This window comes from Bubalus bubalis, chromosome X (assembly GCF_019923935.1).
Source record: "Bubalus bubalis isolate 160015118507 breed Murrah chromosome X, NDDB_SH_1, whole genome shotgun sequence".
NCBI classification, from domain to species: Eukaryota; Metazoa; Chordata; class Mammalia; order Artiodactyla; family Bovidae; genus Bubalus; species Bubalus bubalis.
In genome coordinates, this window is record NC_059181.1 from 114,157,247 (window position 1) to 114,172,183 (window position 14,937).

The 14,937-nt window shown below is 54.8% G+C and overlaps 2 protein-coding genes and 2 pseudogenes across 2 annotated transcripts; 2 read left to right on the forward strand and 2 right to left on the reverse strand.

Moving 5' to 3' along the window:
• Nucleotides 1-879: 879 nt before the first annotated feature.
• LOC123332038 (melanoma-associated antigen 10-like) lies at nt 880-1,674 on the reverse strand. The gene has a single exon (XM_044937551.1). It carries the CDS (start codon nt 1,672-1,674, stop codon nt 880-882), a length of 795 nt encoding a protein of 264 aa, XP_044793486.1.
• A 5,532-nt stretch (nt 1,675-7,206) lies between these two features.
• LOC112582057 lies at nt 7,207-9,301 on the forward strand (annotated as a pseudogene).
• Nucleotides 9,302-9,510: 209 nt separating this feature from the next.
• Nucleotides 9,511-11,855, reverse strand: LOC112582056 (annotated as a pseudogene).
• A 265-nt stretch (nt 11,856-12,120) lies between these two features.
• On the forward strand, nt 12,121-13,424 carry LOC112582253 (melanoma-associated antigen 10-like). The gene has a single exon (XM_025276687.3). The coding sequence runs from the start codon at nt 12,164-12,166 to the stop codon at nt 12,956-12,958; it is 795 nt and encodes a 264-aa protein (XP_025132472.3). The 5' UTR covers nt 12,121-12,163; the 3' UTR covers nt 12,959-13,424.
• The last annotated feature ends 1,513 nt before the right edge of the window (nt 13,425-14,937 follow it).

A 14,937-nucleotide genomic window follows, 5' to 3' on the forward strand; every position in this document is an offset into this window, starting at 1 on the left:
TGACACACTGCCTGTAAGTCTGAGGGCTGCCACCAACCAGCCTCATCACAATCACCTCCCACAGAAGGAACCCAGTTTCTCAAAGCCCCAAACCACCCTGGCTCAGGCACTGACACTTGAGTGCTCCTCCTGGAGCCCCACCACCCCTTCCGGTGTTGCCTTGTTCCGTGGGACTAGGGGACATCTCTCCACCTTCCTTGTGTGACTGCGGCCCTGAGACCATTGCTCGAGGTGTGGGGGTGTCCTGCTTCTGCTAGTGTCCCCACTGCTAACATGGCCTTTCACGGAGCAGAAGCTCCATAAAGGTCTTCGGAATAAATGAGCCAGTGAGCAGGGGGCTCAGATGAACTGTCTGCTACTTCCTTAAATAACCCAGGCAAATCCAAATAAACAGAGAGAATTTAGTTTTTGAGAATGATACACAAGAAGGACAGAAGCATGAATTCACTACGATTACTTTTATCATCTAATTCTTCCCCCATCAATACGACTGCTCAGTAAGTTCACATTTCCAAAACAGTCCTAATTCCAATTCCACTGTATCCTGTTCAGGACCACAAAACAAGATGGAAGAGTTCCCAATTGCTTTTACAAAATAGCAAAACTCTTGTTCTTGAACTGGGTAAGCACAAACACATTGTGATCAACATCATTCACAAAGCTGAGACACTGAACTTTATTTAGCCTTCCATTATGACAATTCAAGTTTGACAATTTTCTAAAGGAAACAGAGATGAATCTGCCTGTCATCATAAAGAACAGGAACCCAAAGACGCTACACAATGGCTCCCCCAACTGGCCCAGGCCCTCAGTTCTGAGAAGGCTGAATGCTCCCTCTTCAATCGCAAAGGGAAGGATTACCCTGGCTGCCGCTCTGGCTCAGGCCTCCTTGTCCTTCTCCTTCACAGCCTCTGTAGACTGGAGTGGGAAGGCCCTCCAAGCCCTTTGTCTGACCCTGAGCACAAATGCCATGACTTGCTGTTTGCTGGTCTCCGCATAGGCCCGGGGACCCCACAGGAACTCGTAGCGAGCAGGGTCACTGTCATGCACCTGCCGGTACTCCAGGTACCCCTCCCGCACCCACACTTGGGTCAGCAGCTCCCTGGGCTCCCCAAAGATGCAGTGCTCCCTCCCAACATACACCCCCATCCTGCTGAGTGCTCCCCAGACCACTTCCTCAGGGGCGGGGTCTCCATTCCTCATGATCAGGCTGAGGACCAGCACCAGGAGACCAGCCTTGGGCAGGCCCTGCCCATTGCTCTGCATGGCATCACAGGTGAGGCCCAGGGCAGGGATCATACCATAGGTGTCCTTCCTGGGGTATACCCCCCTCACCTCCACACCAAAGACCAGCTGCAGGCACTCCAAGGCTTGTCTGAAGACCACTGGGAAGTGCTCCTGGTTTTCCTTGAGCACCGTCTTCAGCATTTCCGCCTGGGAGGTCAGCTCCTTGGCTCGATACTTGAGGAGCAGGAAGTTCATCAGGTTAGTTATCATCTCCTTCAGAGCTTGCAGGGGCAAGGCCTCCCCGGGGGCTGAGGAGGACACTGTGGAGGAGGAGGCCGAGGGGGATGCAGCCTTCCCCACCTCAGCCCCCAAGAGCTGCACCTCCACCGGGCCCTGGGCCTCGCCTGGGTCTTGAAGGTCTTCTTCGAGCTTGCTCAGCTCACTCATCTCCACCAAGAGCACGATGCCTGTGATCAAACCCCAGACAGGCGTGAGACAGGGGGACAGATGGGGACCACGAGGCTTAGGGGAGGAGGGGGTGGGACTGGCCTGGGCTGAGAACCCCACTGCCCCTGTGGTCAGTGCACAGAGGCCAGATGGGACATGAGGAGCAGCTGAGGACCAAGCATCTCCCCAGCCCAGAACCCACGGGAGACCTTGGGCGGTCTGATACAGGCCACTTACAGGTCTCCCCTTGAGGGTTTCACTCAGACCTCACAGGGGCGCTCATCCTGGGCGGCCAGTCCCTTGGCTACCTGAAGGAAGAAGTGAAGTGGCTCCCCAGGGTGCAGTCAGCACAGCCCGAGATTTCTGGCACTGACAAAGCGAGGCGATTAGGGCCTTCTGGGGTCCCCTCTGTTCTGGGATAGGGAGCCCCACTCAGGAAACCCTCCTCACCTTCACTCCTGGTACTGCCTGGACCTCCTCTGCTCTCTGACCTCAGGACACGGGCTCAGGACACGAGACTTCCGCCTCAGCCTCCTGGTTCCTGGAGCTCCTGTGAGAGAAATGATGGGGACACCTTGGGGGTAGAGTGTGGCACAGCCCTGGGCCTTTTGTGCTTGGAGGAGTGGACTCTGTGAGGTCTCCCCAGTTGTGGCGTGGGAGGTCCCCTCGGGGCTCCCTTGTAGTTCCCCCCTTTCCCTTGGCACGGCCTGGACCTTCCCCTTTGGGGGCCTGTAGGGTAACTCAGAACAAGACCCGAGTCTGTACAGAACGTGCTGAGGGGCCCCACATTTGGCCACACCTGCTCAGGGCCTCCCGGGGGTTCTAGGCTGGGGAGATGCTTGGTCCTCAGCTGCTCCTCATGTCCCGCCTGGCCTCCAAGAACTGACCACGGGGCAGGCATCTGCTCAGTCCGGGCAGTCCAGCCTCTGCCAACCTGAAGCCTCCACCCTCCACCCGAAAACCTCACATCCCGAGGTCCCTAAGCCAGACAGAGGTCAAGAAACTGCTCACCCCACTCTGGGCCCTCCAAGACCCTCTTGCAAGGGTCAAGATCCCTCCCCGTTGGGGTCTAACAGCCTCAGTCCATCCTCGCATGGAGCCTGGACTCCAGGCAGCACCCAGGGCTGTCCCATCTGCCATTTTGAGACCTCGCCACTTTCACAAGGCCTCCAGTTGCTCTGAGACCCGCATGTTAGCAAGTCAGACAGGCCGAGTGTGCTCTCACCGCAGTCTCCTAGGGCCAACTACAGGCGCGGGGATCTGTGGGGTTCTGTCGGTGCTCACTCAGGGTCCCCCCAGTCCTCCTGCAGGTACCTCACCTTGCCTCTGCGCAGGGCCTGGATTCTCACCTCTCCGCAACTGAAGCCCCACCCCTTATACCAGGACCCCGGTCTCTTGAGGACCCGGATGTCAGGAGGTCAGCACATGCCTGTTGCGCTCATCCTGACCCCACGGTTGACCTGGACTGACAACAGAGACGGGCTTCTCTGAGGTCTCCTCTGATTGGGGACCAGGGTCCTCTAGTCCCTCCTCAGGGTCCTCAATTTGACACCCTGCAGGACCTGGAAATCGGCCCCCCTGAGGCCCCGCCCCATATGTGAGGTCCCCAGTCTGAGACCCAGATGTCAGGAAGTGCGACCCTGCATGTTGGGCTCATCCTACCCCAGGGTAGCCAAGGGCCAATAGCAGCTACAGGCTTCTTTGAGGTCTCCTCTGACTGGGGTCCAGGGTCCTCTCAGTCGTCCCTGAGGGTCTTCATCTTGAAACCCTGGAGGAGCTGGACTTCTTCCCTCTGCTCACCTGAGGCTACATGCCTTTTCCCAGGTCCCCAGTTTCTCTGAGACCCACATGTCAGGAAATGCAGCATGTGCTCGTACACCCTCTGTGCTCCCTGAGCCTTGATGTGAGGGTCCCGCCTCTGGTCAACACAAAGGGCATCCCCGGATCTGCCAGGGCTCAAGATGAGGTCCCTGAGGGAGGATATAAGGAACCCCACAGACCCCTGACCCTGCTCTCAGCCCTGGGCCGCCCTGGTGGTAGGATGAGCACTTGGCAGCCTGTTCTGACTTGTGCATCTGTGTCTCAGAGACATTAGGCAACTGTTAGAAGGGGCAGGGCCTCAGATGGGCAGAGGGAAAGATCTTAGTTCTTTTGAGAGTCAAGGTAAGGACTCTGAGGAAGGATTGAGCGGACCTTGGACCCAAGAGCAGAGTGGGCTCTGGGAGGACATAGGGCGGATGAGCACATGCTGCATTTCCTGACATTCGGGTCTCAGAGAGACTGGGGTCCTGGTAGAGGGAGTGAAATTCTTGACATTCCGGGTCTCAGAGAGACTGGGGTCCTGGTATAAGGGCTGGGGCCTTAGTAGGGGACAGGAGAGAATCCAAAGTCCTACCTGGAGACAAGGTGAGGTCCTGAGGGAGGACTGAGGGGACCCCAAGGGAGGACTGACGGAAGCCCACAGATCCCCGCCCCTGTTGTCCACGCTGGGAGCCCCTGGGGTGAGAAGAGCACACTAGGCCTGTCCTGACTTCCTGACATCAAGGTCTATGAGAGACTGGGGACCTGGTGTGAGGAGCAGTGGCTCAGGCGGGGAGAGGACAAAGCCCAGGTGAGTTGGCTCTTCCCATCAGGTGGCCAAAGTATTGGAGCTTCAGCTTTAGCATCAGTCCTTCCAATGGATATTCAGGGTTGATTTCCTTTAGGATTGACTGGCTTGATCTCCTTGCTGTCCAAGGGGCTCTCAAGAGTCTTCTCCAGTGCTGCAGTAGTACTATTTTATACATAGGAGTGTGCATCTGTTAATCCCAAACTCCTAATTTATCCCTTCCCCTGCGTTTCCCCTTTGGTAACCACAATTTTGTTTTCAGTCTTTCTGATTTGTAAATAATTTCATTTGCTTCACCTTTTTAGATTGCACCTGTAAGTCTTACCATAGAATATTTGTCTTTCTATTTCTGACTTATTTCACTTAATATGATACTCTCTAGGTCCATCCTTGGAGAAGGCAATGGCACCCCACTCCAGTACTCTGGCCTGGAAAATCCCATGGGCAGAGGAGCCTGGTAGACTGCAGTCCATGGGGTTGTGAAGAGTCAGACACAACTAAGCGATTTCAGTTTCACTTTTCACTTTCATGCATTGGAGAAGGAAATGGCAACCCACTCCAGTGTTCTTGCCTGGAGACTCCCGGGGACGGGGGAGCCTGGTGGGCTGCCGTCTCTGGGGTTGCACAGAGTCGGACATGACTGAAGAGACTTAGCAGCAGCAGCAACAGCAGCAGGTCCATCCATGTTGCCACAAACGGTATTACTTCGTTATTTTTCATGGCTGAGTAGTATTCCTGTGGTGTGTGTGTGTGTGTGTGTGTGTGTGTGTCTGTGTGTCTGTGTGTCTGTGTGTCTGTGTGTGTCTGTGTCTGTGCGTGTGTGTATACCACATCTTCTTTATTCAGTCATCTGTCAATGGACATCTAGGTTGCTTCCATATCTTGTCTGTTGTAAATAGTGCTACAATGAATGTTGGTGTGCATCTATCTTTTCACATTAGAGTTTCTGTCTATCTAGGTATATATTCAGGAATGGGATTGCTGGATCATATGGTAGTTCTTTTTGTAGTTGTTTAAGGAACCTCCATACTGTTCTTCATATTGAGTGTACCAACTTACATTTCCACCAACAGTGTACGAGGGTTCCCTTTTCTCTGCTCCCTCTCCAACATTTATTCTTCATAGGATTTTTGATGGTGACCATTCTGACCAGTATAAGGTGATACTTCATTGGAGTTTTGATTTGCATTTGTCTAATAATTAAGAATGTTGAGCATCTTTTCATGTGCCTGTTGGCATTCTGTGTCATCTTTAGAGAAAGGGTCTTGTCAGGGTCACACAAGCTGGGTGGCTCAAACTACAAACCATGTTGGTTCAGGAGGCCAGCAGCCAATGTGGAGGTGTCAACTGACATTGGCTTTTGTGAGGGTTGTGGAGAGAGTCTGTCCCATCTCTCCCCTCTCACTTCCAGGGCATTGCTGGCCATGGTGGGTGTGCCCAGGCTTGGGCTTCCTCTTCACCTGGAGTTGTCTTGTGTGCCTGTCTGTCTCTAAATGTGTCCTTTGTATGGGGACAGCCATTCTGTTAGAGGAGGGTCCATCCTAATGAGCTCACTTGACCTCCATCAGCTCTGTGAAGACCTTTCCTTTGTCTGTAAGGTCACGCCGAGGTACTTGGGATTGAGACTCCAGCACCTGAACTTGAGGGGACATAATGTGACTCCTTACACCCTACAAAGGCTCTGAGGTAGGAACACACTGGAATGTTCCAAGGATGGAAGGATGGCCTTCATAGCTACTGTGGGTGAATCCAGGGGCGAGGAGAGCAGGCTGCCAGGGTAGGAGGCAGATCATGTGAGACCTCGTGGGCCTGTGAGAACTGTGGCTCTGCTGTGCTTGGGGAAGAGAAGGCCCAGGAGGCCCTAGGCTGGGTGCCTCTGAGACTATGTCCCCATCCTCATAGTCTCGTGGAAACGGAAGCTCCCTGCTAGAGGTGCTGAGAATCTACTGAGGTTCAGGCCAGCGGCTCTGCTCCCCTGCCATCACCCCACTCCAGTCAACAGGGACGCCCTTCCAGGTACAAGGAAAGAAGTGAGGAAGGAGGTGCATGTGATCAGGTCCCCTGCAGTCATGGGCTATCTCTCTATCCCTGGCACCTCCTCAGCCATGGAAAGATGTGAGAGTAACATAGTGGGTTATTTGAGGTTTGAATTCTGTAATCCCTGCATGGTGCCATTCCAGGCCTTAGCAATGACACAGAGTGCACCCGTCCCAGTAGTTCCTGCTCTCCTTCGTTCTTTCTCTAGGCTCTAGGTGGGGACTGCGGCATCTGCTGACAGTGGAGGCAGTGGTGTGGGAAGGGCTGCAAGGAACGTGGTTCCCAAAGGCATGGGGAAGACACCTGGCAGGGCCGTCCAGGGCCAAGGCCAGATTGGTTTGCATGGATCTGTGCTCAGCAGGCCTGGGCTAAGATGGGGATTCTGCAGAGCATGGGCAGGGACGGGGCCAGGGAGTTGGGAGGTGGGGTGGGGGCAGTGTTTGGGCCGGGGGAAGCCAAGCCCAGGACTGTGTCTGTCTGTGCTGAGAGAGGACCACAGCCCGGCCACTGGGCTGTGAAGCCAAGGGGCTTGCCCTCCTGCCTCAGCGCTCCCAGGGTTTAAGGGCCCTCTGTCTTGGAACTCACCACGTGCCTCTCTCCCACTGCCCCGCCCTCCTTCCTGACCTCCCCACAGACTGCATGTGATGGATGGGTCCTCTGGGTTGCCAACCCCTGTCAACAGACAGTGTGGAGATGGATGGAAGGAGCCAGCCCTCTGTGACCCGTCCCCCCCCCCCCCATTCTGTATCAGCAGGCTTGGAGGATGCTCGGACATGTGGAGCTGATGTCCGGCCCAGGGCTGTGAGCTTGGAGGCTGCTGTGTCAGGCTCCTGGTCTTTGTGGTTCTGTGTTTCCACACCCACGTGAAGTCCTGGGAGCCCTGGGAGATGAAGTTCGGCTGTCTGTCCTTCTGACAGCCTTACGGCGTCAAGACCGTGGAGATGTGGTGGCGGCCCGTGCTATGTGGACCCAGCACTCTACCCTGGCTGTCCACATCGGGCACTGGGACTGGGAGGACGTGGACTGGCAAGAGCTGCTAGAGCAGAGGCTGGGGATGAGCCCTGTCCAGATCCAGGCCTTGCTGCGAGACAGGGAAGAGTTCGGCCACGGAGTGATCGTCGGCAAGTGACACCCTGCCCCGTGCTGCCCGCATGGCCCCTGGTGCTGCCCTGGATCTCAGCCAGCTTGTGGTCATTTGTTTTCTGTTGAACCGGTTGGTAGAGGGAGGAGGGGTGGGGCTGAGGTTTCTTCAGAGGGGCAGAGAGGGTCCCTGGGCTGGGAAATGGTGGCCCGAGGTGTCTGACCCCCACTCTGGGCCTCAGTCCCCATTTGTGCTCTGAAAGGCAGAGGCATATCCGGGTCTGCATGTGGCACTTGCCTCTGTGTGTGTGTGGGGGGAGGGTGTGCCCAGCAGAGACCATAAGAGGTAGAACAGCACCCAGCCTGGGTTCCCCAGCCCTAATGCCTGCAGCCGGGCCTGAGCAAGTCCCCTGACTCCCCAGGAGTGAGGCCCCACAGCAACTCCTGTCTGCTGGTGAATCGCTTGGGGACCTGATGTCTGCAGGCTCACCGCTGATGCCCCCCTGTTCTGTCCCTGCAGCCTGCAGTGGGCAGACTGAGAGGTGCCCATGGCCTGGTGGGTTCATGGAGCACCAGGCCTCTCCCTTTCATTTCACTCCCTCCCTTGCTTGGCCTTACCCCGAGTTCCCTTTGCTGAGGTGAACCCGCCTGAAATGCTCAGCCAGAGGACCCAGCTCACTCTGGGTCTCCTCTGTGATGCAGTCTTAGTCTCTAGCAGGCATGACTTTGAATCGCCTTGTTCTCCTTCTGTGTCCTGTCTTTGCACACAGGTCTCGTGGATGGGGGTCACTTTGCTGTGCCCAGAAAACCTAGGTTGTGATGAGGTGGAGGAGCTGGAGAATCAAGCCATGCTGCCCGACCTGCAACGGAAGTACCTGACTGCGCTCGCCGACTCTCGCTGGCTGCTACAGCCCGTCCTGGGGAGGGCCAGGAAGGACATCTTCCAGGTGGACATCCCCAAGCACCTGACCCACTTTGGTCAGGAGGCCTGTCCAGACTGGGCTCTCGAGAGGAAGGTGACTGAGAGACCAGCTCATGGTGACACCATCTGGTTGCCACCATGCCCAGGACATGCTGGTCTGGTTCGGTCTGAATCCGCCCCACCCTGCAGTGAACTGCCCACATGGTGCGGGGCCGGGGGCCGGGACTCTGGACTCAGCAAGAGTCTCCAGGCCTGTACCTTTTTACAAAAAGATGTCACCACTCGTTTTGGCCCTGCTGGGTCTTTGTACTTGAGAGAAATGTGTTGTTAGGAAACCGGTTAGTGTTTTTCCCTCTCTATTCTGGTCCAAATTCCCCGATATTGGAACAGTGTCCAGAGGACTGATGGGGGAATGCCGGGGGTGAGGCTGAGTGTCAGCAGCTGGCTAGGCCTCCAGCACATGGAGAGGCCTGCAGGCCCAGAAACCAGCCGTGGTTTGTCCTTGCAGGTGACCCTTGCCCTACTGTAAAGTGTCCCTTGGCTCACAAAGCATGTGTGCTGGACACGGTGCCTGGCTGCTCCATATCCAAAGTTAGGCTCCTAAATACAGCTGTGGGGGCAGAGTAACAAGGGCTGGTGTTCACCTTGTGGAAACTTGTACTTGTGTTTGGGTTTAAAGTCATGTTTTTGCAAGGCCCTTGGTGAGTGGGGTGACCCTCCTTTCCAGTGGGCCTCTTGGGGATATCCCTGGATCAGGATCTGGAGAGGCTCAGCTGCTGATCAGAAACTTATGGCATCATCGGCGGACCCAGGAGGAGCCCATTCTGCTTCAGGGTGCATGACTCATGGAAGGTGACACCCCCACGGTCAGGAGCCAGACCGGGTCTTCTGCTGTGTGGCAGGCAAGGCGCAGGGACCAGCCCATCCTGGGCTGGCCTCAGCGCATGGCTCGGAAGCCACACTCTTGGCCGAATGTGTGAAATGCTGCTGCTTCAGATGAAAAGGTACCATGGGGACTGGACTGAGGCCTGCCTGGGGCGTGGGCTTCCAGCCTCATCGGGCTCACCCAGTGCCGTGTGTGAGTAGCATGGACAGACAGAAAGAACACAGACTTGCAGTTCTCATTCAATACTTATTTATTCCCATGGAGTTTTGCTGTACTTTATTAGAGCTAGAAATAGATATTTTTATTACCAGAGAGTGCTTTTGAGTGTCACTAGGGACCTGGCGGCTCAAACTGCTTACAGAGGGCACACTTGTAAACTGAGGAATCCTCCTGCTCATCCACCTCAGGGGCCTCATTTGGGGCCACAACTGAAACGACGACCATCACAATGGAATAATAGATGTACATAGTCATCACCAAACCATAACCTGGGTACTCTGTGGGGCTCTAGGGCAGTTCCCCTGCGCCGTCCCTTCCTGCAGTAGCTGGGGGTACAGACGTGGCATTGCTGGACATGCCCTCTCCCCTGGGCCCACCCTGCTCGCTGGGGAGATGGTTTGCCCTGGCCCCCCCAGCTACACTGCCCATAGACCAAAGGCCACAGAACACAAATGAGCACCAGCCAGGGGTTCTGTGAGCTGTTTGGATTCCTTTCTGGGCCTTCTTGTCAGCCTCTTGGGTGGACTCATTGTGATGGAATTTAGGAGAGCGTCTGGTCACCACAGCTTGCTTCTTTCTCTTTGGGATTGCTGTTGCGCTGGTGGAGGGCTAAGCACTTATTCTGGGGTCACCTTTCCTCCAGATGTCCTGCAGGAGGAGAGGTGTCTCTCTGAAACTTGGAGTTCCGATAGATCTGAAAGGAAATGAATCACTTTAGCCACTGTGTGGGAGAATAGCAATTCCTCACCGCCCTCCTCCCCACCACGTCTGGACCTTGCCTAAACATGGAGATAAAGTCTCTTCATTCCTGGCAGCTTATGAGGCCTTAGTGAGTGTTCTCCCTAGAGGTCCCTTGGGGCCAGCCTCGCTTGAGGTGTTACTGGCTCTCCCTGATTTCAAGTGGCCCCTCAGGGTCTGGAGTCACCCCTATGGATCCTTTGTAAGGGGGTTGGTGGAACATGACAGGTCCTGCTTTCTCCTCTTTCCTTAACCACCCTCTCACGAGAAAAAAGTTCTCCTGGGAAATGAAACCAGTCCAGCACTCAGCTTGTCTAGTCTAGTCTCCCCGGAAGGGCTTTCTACATTACCATCATCCTCTTCTTCCCCACAGAGTGACCCGAAGGGCAGATTTTCCTGAACCCATCCAGGTTCAGTTTGCGGTTGAAAGTCTTGATGCTGTCTGTCTCGAAGATCCTGTCTGCACCCCTGCACTGCAGGACCTCTGTCTGGAAGAGATCTGCTTTGATGACCACCATGTCTCCCTCGTCATTCCAGTGCAGAGGTGACGGCCGCATCCTCCACTATCACCCAGAGCTTCTAGGGAAGGACAGCCTGAGGACGGCATTGTTCTCATCCTCGTTGGCCGTTTCTGGGTTTGGGCCCTGTGGGGGCAGGTTGTCTTGGGCTCTCGGGTTGGTCACCCTTCTTCTCCAAAGCCGCCCCTGAGAATCCATGTTTGGATCCAGGGAGGAATCATGGCGGTCCCCTGCTGTGGGCTCCCCATCAGTTGATGGGGCCAGGGGGGCTGCAAGCGCCTCATGGGAAGCCAGTCTACCTCAGGAGCATTCTCTACCCAAGCAGTGAACACTCAGGGCAGAAGGGCCTCAGACCAGGGTCTCAGTTTCCAATATTGTCTGGAGATTCTAGAATCTGGGTCGTGGGCCAGGCAGCCAATTAAGTGGTCCGCTTCCTTACTTGTTTCATGATGTCACAGAGGTGATGTGGAGAGGCAGCTCTGGCCCGGTGTAGGGGAGGGGAAAGGGGATGGAGATGGGATCCACAACTTGTCTCTTATCTGAAAGTACAGAAAAGTATGTTTCAGGTTGCCTGTAAAGGCTCCCATCTGCTGCCAGGTGCTTGTTTCAGGGGGTCAGGCCTTGGATGGGTTGACGCACGTGCCCCTGGCTCCACTCCCCTCCATACCAATGGGCAGGCCTGTGGTTGGCTTCTGCTGAAAGGCCAGGCCCTGGTGAGTCCTGGTTCAGCTACCACTGAGAGAGACCGCAGGGGTCAGATGGGCCCCTAATGACTGTCCCTTCCATAAGATGGGGTCCATAGCAGGCTGATTGGCCTAGCCTGATTTGGTGGTTCTACCCCTTCACCCCCTGTACCTGGCCTTGCCCCTCTTCTGGCTTTGGTCTCTTCCAGCTGGTGGCTGCCGATGGTAAGTCCTACTCAGATGGCCCCAAAGTAAAGTCCCGATGGGACTACCTACCCCAGATCTGGGGGGACCTCACAGAGTCAACCCCTCATACCAGCACTGAAGGCCTAGGTCTGTGCCACAGTCTACCCCCGAGGTGCCCCCTCCATTTGTCTCACAGGGACTCCAGGAACCAGGACGCAAAGGCGGAGGTCTGAAGTCTGTGTTCTGAGGTCACAGGAGTGCCAAGTTGAGGTGGGTGTCCTGAGTGTGCACAGGGGTTCCCCATCCCGGAACAGAGGGGACCTCAAAAGGCCCTAATCCCCCCACCTTGTCAGCCCCAGAACCTCAGGCTGTACTGGCTGCATCCTGAGCCGGAATTTGTCTTCCTCATTTGACAGGGGACTGACCACCAAGGAGGAGCGCCCCTGTAACGCTCAAGAGCAGCCCTCAAGGAAGACCAGTAAGTGGACTCAGTCAAAGCCACCCGTGGAGCATTTCAAAACTGAGACCATTTACACTCTCTCTCTTTCCCAGGTCAGTGGTCTCCATTTGCCCCCCTGCCACACCCCCACTGGGCACAAGACCCCAGTCATCATGCCTGTGGTCCCAACAAATGAGCTCTGCACTTCTGAGGAAGACCTTCAGGGCCAAATCCAGGCCGAGGGCCCAGTGGAGGCGCAGCTCCTGGGGGCTGAGGCGGAGGATGCCTCAACCCCTCTGGCCTCCTTCCCTCCAGTCTCATTTTCCTCTGCCGCCGGAGATGCGGAGATCTTGCTCAAGCAGGCTCTGAATAGGATGACGACTCAACTACTGGAGTTCCTGCTCCTCAAGTATGGCACCAAGGAGCCGATTTTCCAGGCTGAAATGCTGAATATGGTCCTCAGGGATAACCAGGCCCACTTCCCAGTGGTCTTCCGTAAAGCCACACAGTGCCTGCAGCTGGCCTTTGGCCTGGATATGAAAGAGGTAGACCACAGAGAGCACATCTATGTCATGGTCCCCATCCTGGGCCTCACCCTCAATGAGATGCAGACGGATGGGCAGAGCATACCAAAGGCTGGCCTCCTGGTGACGGTCCTGAGTCTGATTCTCCTAGCAGGGGACCTGGTCAGTGAGGAGAACATCTGGGGAGCACTCAGTAGGATGGGGGTATTTGCTGGGATAAAGCACTGCATCTATGGTGAGCCCAAGGAGCTGCTGACCCAAGTGTGGGTGCGGGCGGGCTACCTGAAGTACCAGCAGGTGCCTTACAGCCACCCTGCTCGTTACGAGTTCCTGTGGGGTCCCCGGGCCTATGCAGAGACCAGCAAGCAGAAAGTCAAGGACTATCTGTGCAGGGTCAATGGAAGGGGTCCCAGGTTCTTCCCACCCCGGTGTGCAGAGGTGTGAGGGAGGAGGAAGAGGGGCCCTGAGCCAGAGCAGCAGCCAGGCTCCTTTCAGGCCCACATCCAGCAGCTTGTCCTGGGGGTAGGAAGGGAGGCTGATCCTTCCCCCTGTGTTTGAAGAGGGAGCATTCAGCCTTCTCAGTCGTGACGGCTGGGAGAGTTGGGGGAACTGTTGTGTAGCATCTTTGGCTTCCTGTTCTCTAGAGTAACATGGAGATCCGCTTCTGTTTCCTTTAGAAATTTTTCAAATGTTATTCCTTTTAATAGAAGGCCTAACGAGCTTCAGTGTCCAACTATGTCAGTAACGTTGATCACAGTGTGTTTGTGCTTACCAGTTCAAGAACAAGAGTTTTGCTGTTTTGTAAAAGTGATTGTGAACTCTTTCATTTTATTTTGTGATCCAGAACGAGATTACATGGACTTGGAATGTAACTATTTTGGAAATACGATATTACTTAGTAAGAATTAAGAAATAAGATATATTTGAGGTGAGTTCCTCTATACTTCTTGTCTGTCATTTTATACAGCTAAACTATCTCTGTTCAACTGGATTTTTTCAAGTTATTATTTAAGAAAGCACACAAAGCCTGATCTGACTTAATAAGTGCCCCACTCTGGCTCACTTATTCCACAAACCTTCATGGAACTTGTCCTCTCTGGAAGGCCCTGTGTTAGCAGTGGGGACACTAGAAGCAGGACACCCCAACACCTAGAGTGATAATCTAAGAGCTGCAGTCACATGAGGAACGTGGAGAAACGTCCCCTAATTCCACAGAAGATGGCAACTCGGTGCATGGCAGTGAGGTCCAGGAGGAGCACTTGAGTGTTGATGCTTGAGCCAGGGCGGTTTGGGGCTTTGGGAAGCTGGGTTCATCCTGTGAGAGGTGATGGTAATGAACCTGGGTGTTGGCCGCAGCCAGAGTTATACACAGTGTCTTATGGGTGAGAAGAAAATCTGAAATGGGACATACACACTAGAAGATCCTCTTCTGTCCTAGATAAATTACCTGGGGCAGGAAGGGATGTTACACTGTGGTCAGAAACAGTTAGACACCTGTCTATGCTGCTTGATCTAGGTACACCAAAAATTTGCAAAATGGGGAGGGGTGAGTGGACTTTGGTTTGCTGCACAATCTACTCAGTCTTGGAGAATATAGTTGAAGACGTCTTGCTAAGCACCCCCAAACTTTTGGTAGGCTTTTAATGGAGTGTCTTCTCTGAAACTGGTGGCTGTGCACTTAACCTAATGGAGGAGCTTATCCAGGTGGTCAGGCCCTAAAGCCATAGATGAGGAGGCGTTATGGAAACCACAGTGGCAAAATCTGCACTGAACTTGAATTCACACACCTCAGAATTCTCCTTGGAGGTGAAAAGTGCGGCATTGTGCGTATCCTAGCTAGATTTTATGAATAGAACTCCCACTGCCCTTGTCCTCTCACTGTCGCTTGCCTGATACCTGCCCTCATGAAGCTCATGGCTGTCGCGGAGCCTAAGGGCACCTTGCAGGTGCTCAGGCAAGTCCCATCGTGTGGAGGCAGCCGGGCCTCCCGGGGGAGACTGTGTCTGGCTCAGGAGGCAGGGGCACATCCTCAGCTCGCTGAGACTGTGGGCAGCATCACTGCAGAGGGAAGGGCAGAAAGAGCACTGGAGGGAGCCAGGGGGACCCCTCCCTGACGTTCACAAGAGCCTTGGAAACTAAATCAGGTCTTGCATTTGAAAGTGGCAACACAGAGTAGCGACTAGAAACAGTTGGAGAGATTCAAGTCACGTTTGGCTTTCTCAAAAACTCCTCAACACATGAAGGGAATCGTCTTCATCGCAGGCTACACCTACCGGCTGCTGTCTGTTGAGCACTGAGCACACTGCAGGGCAGGGGAGAGACTCCAGGTCCTTGCCCACATCACTTCTTCCTCTGCTTCCTGGAAGCTGCCTGCAGGGAACATGGGATCCTAGGTAAACCTCCAACAGTTTGGGAATAAATAC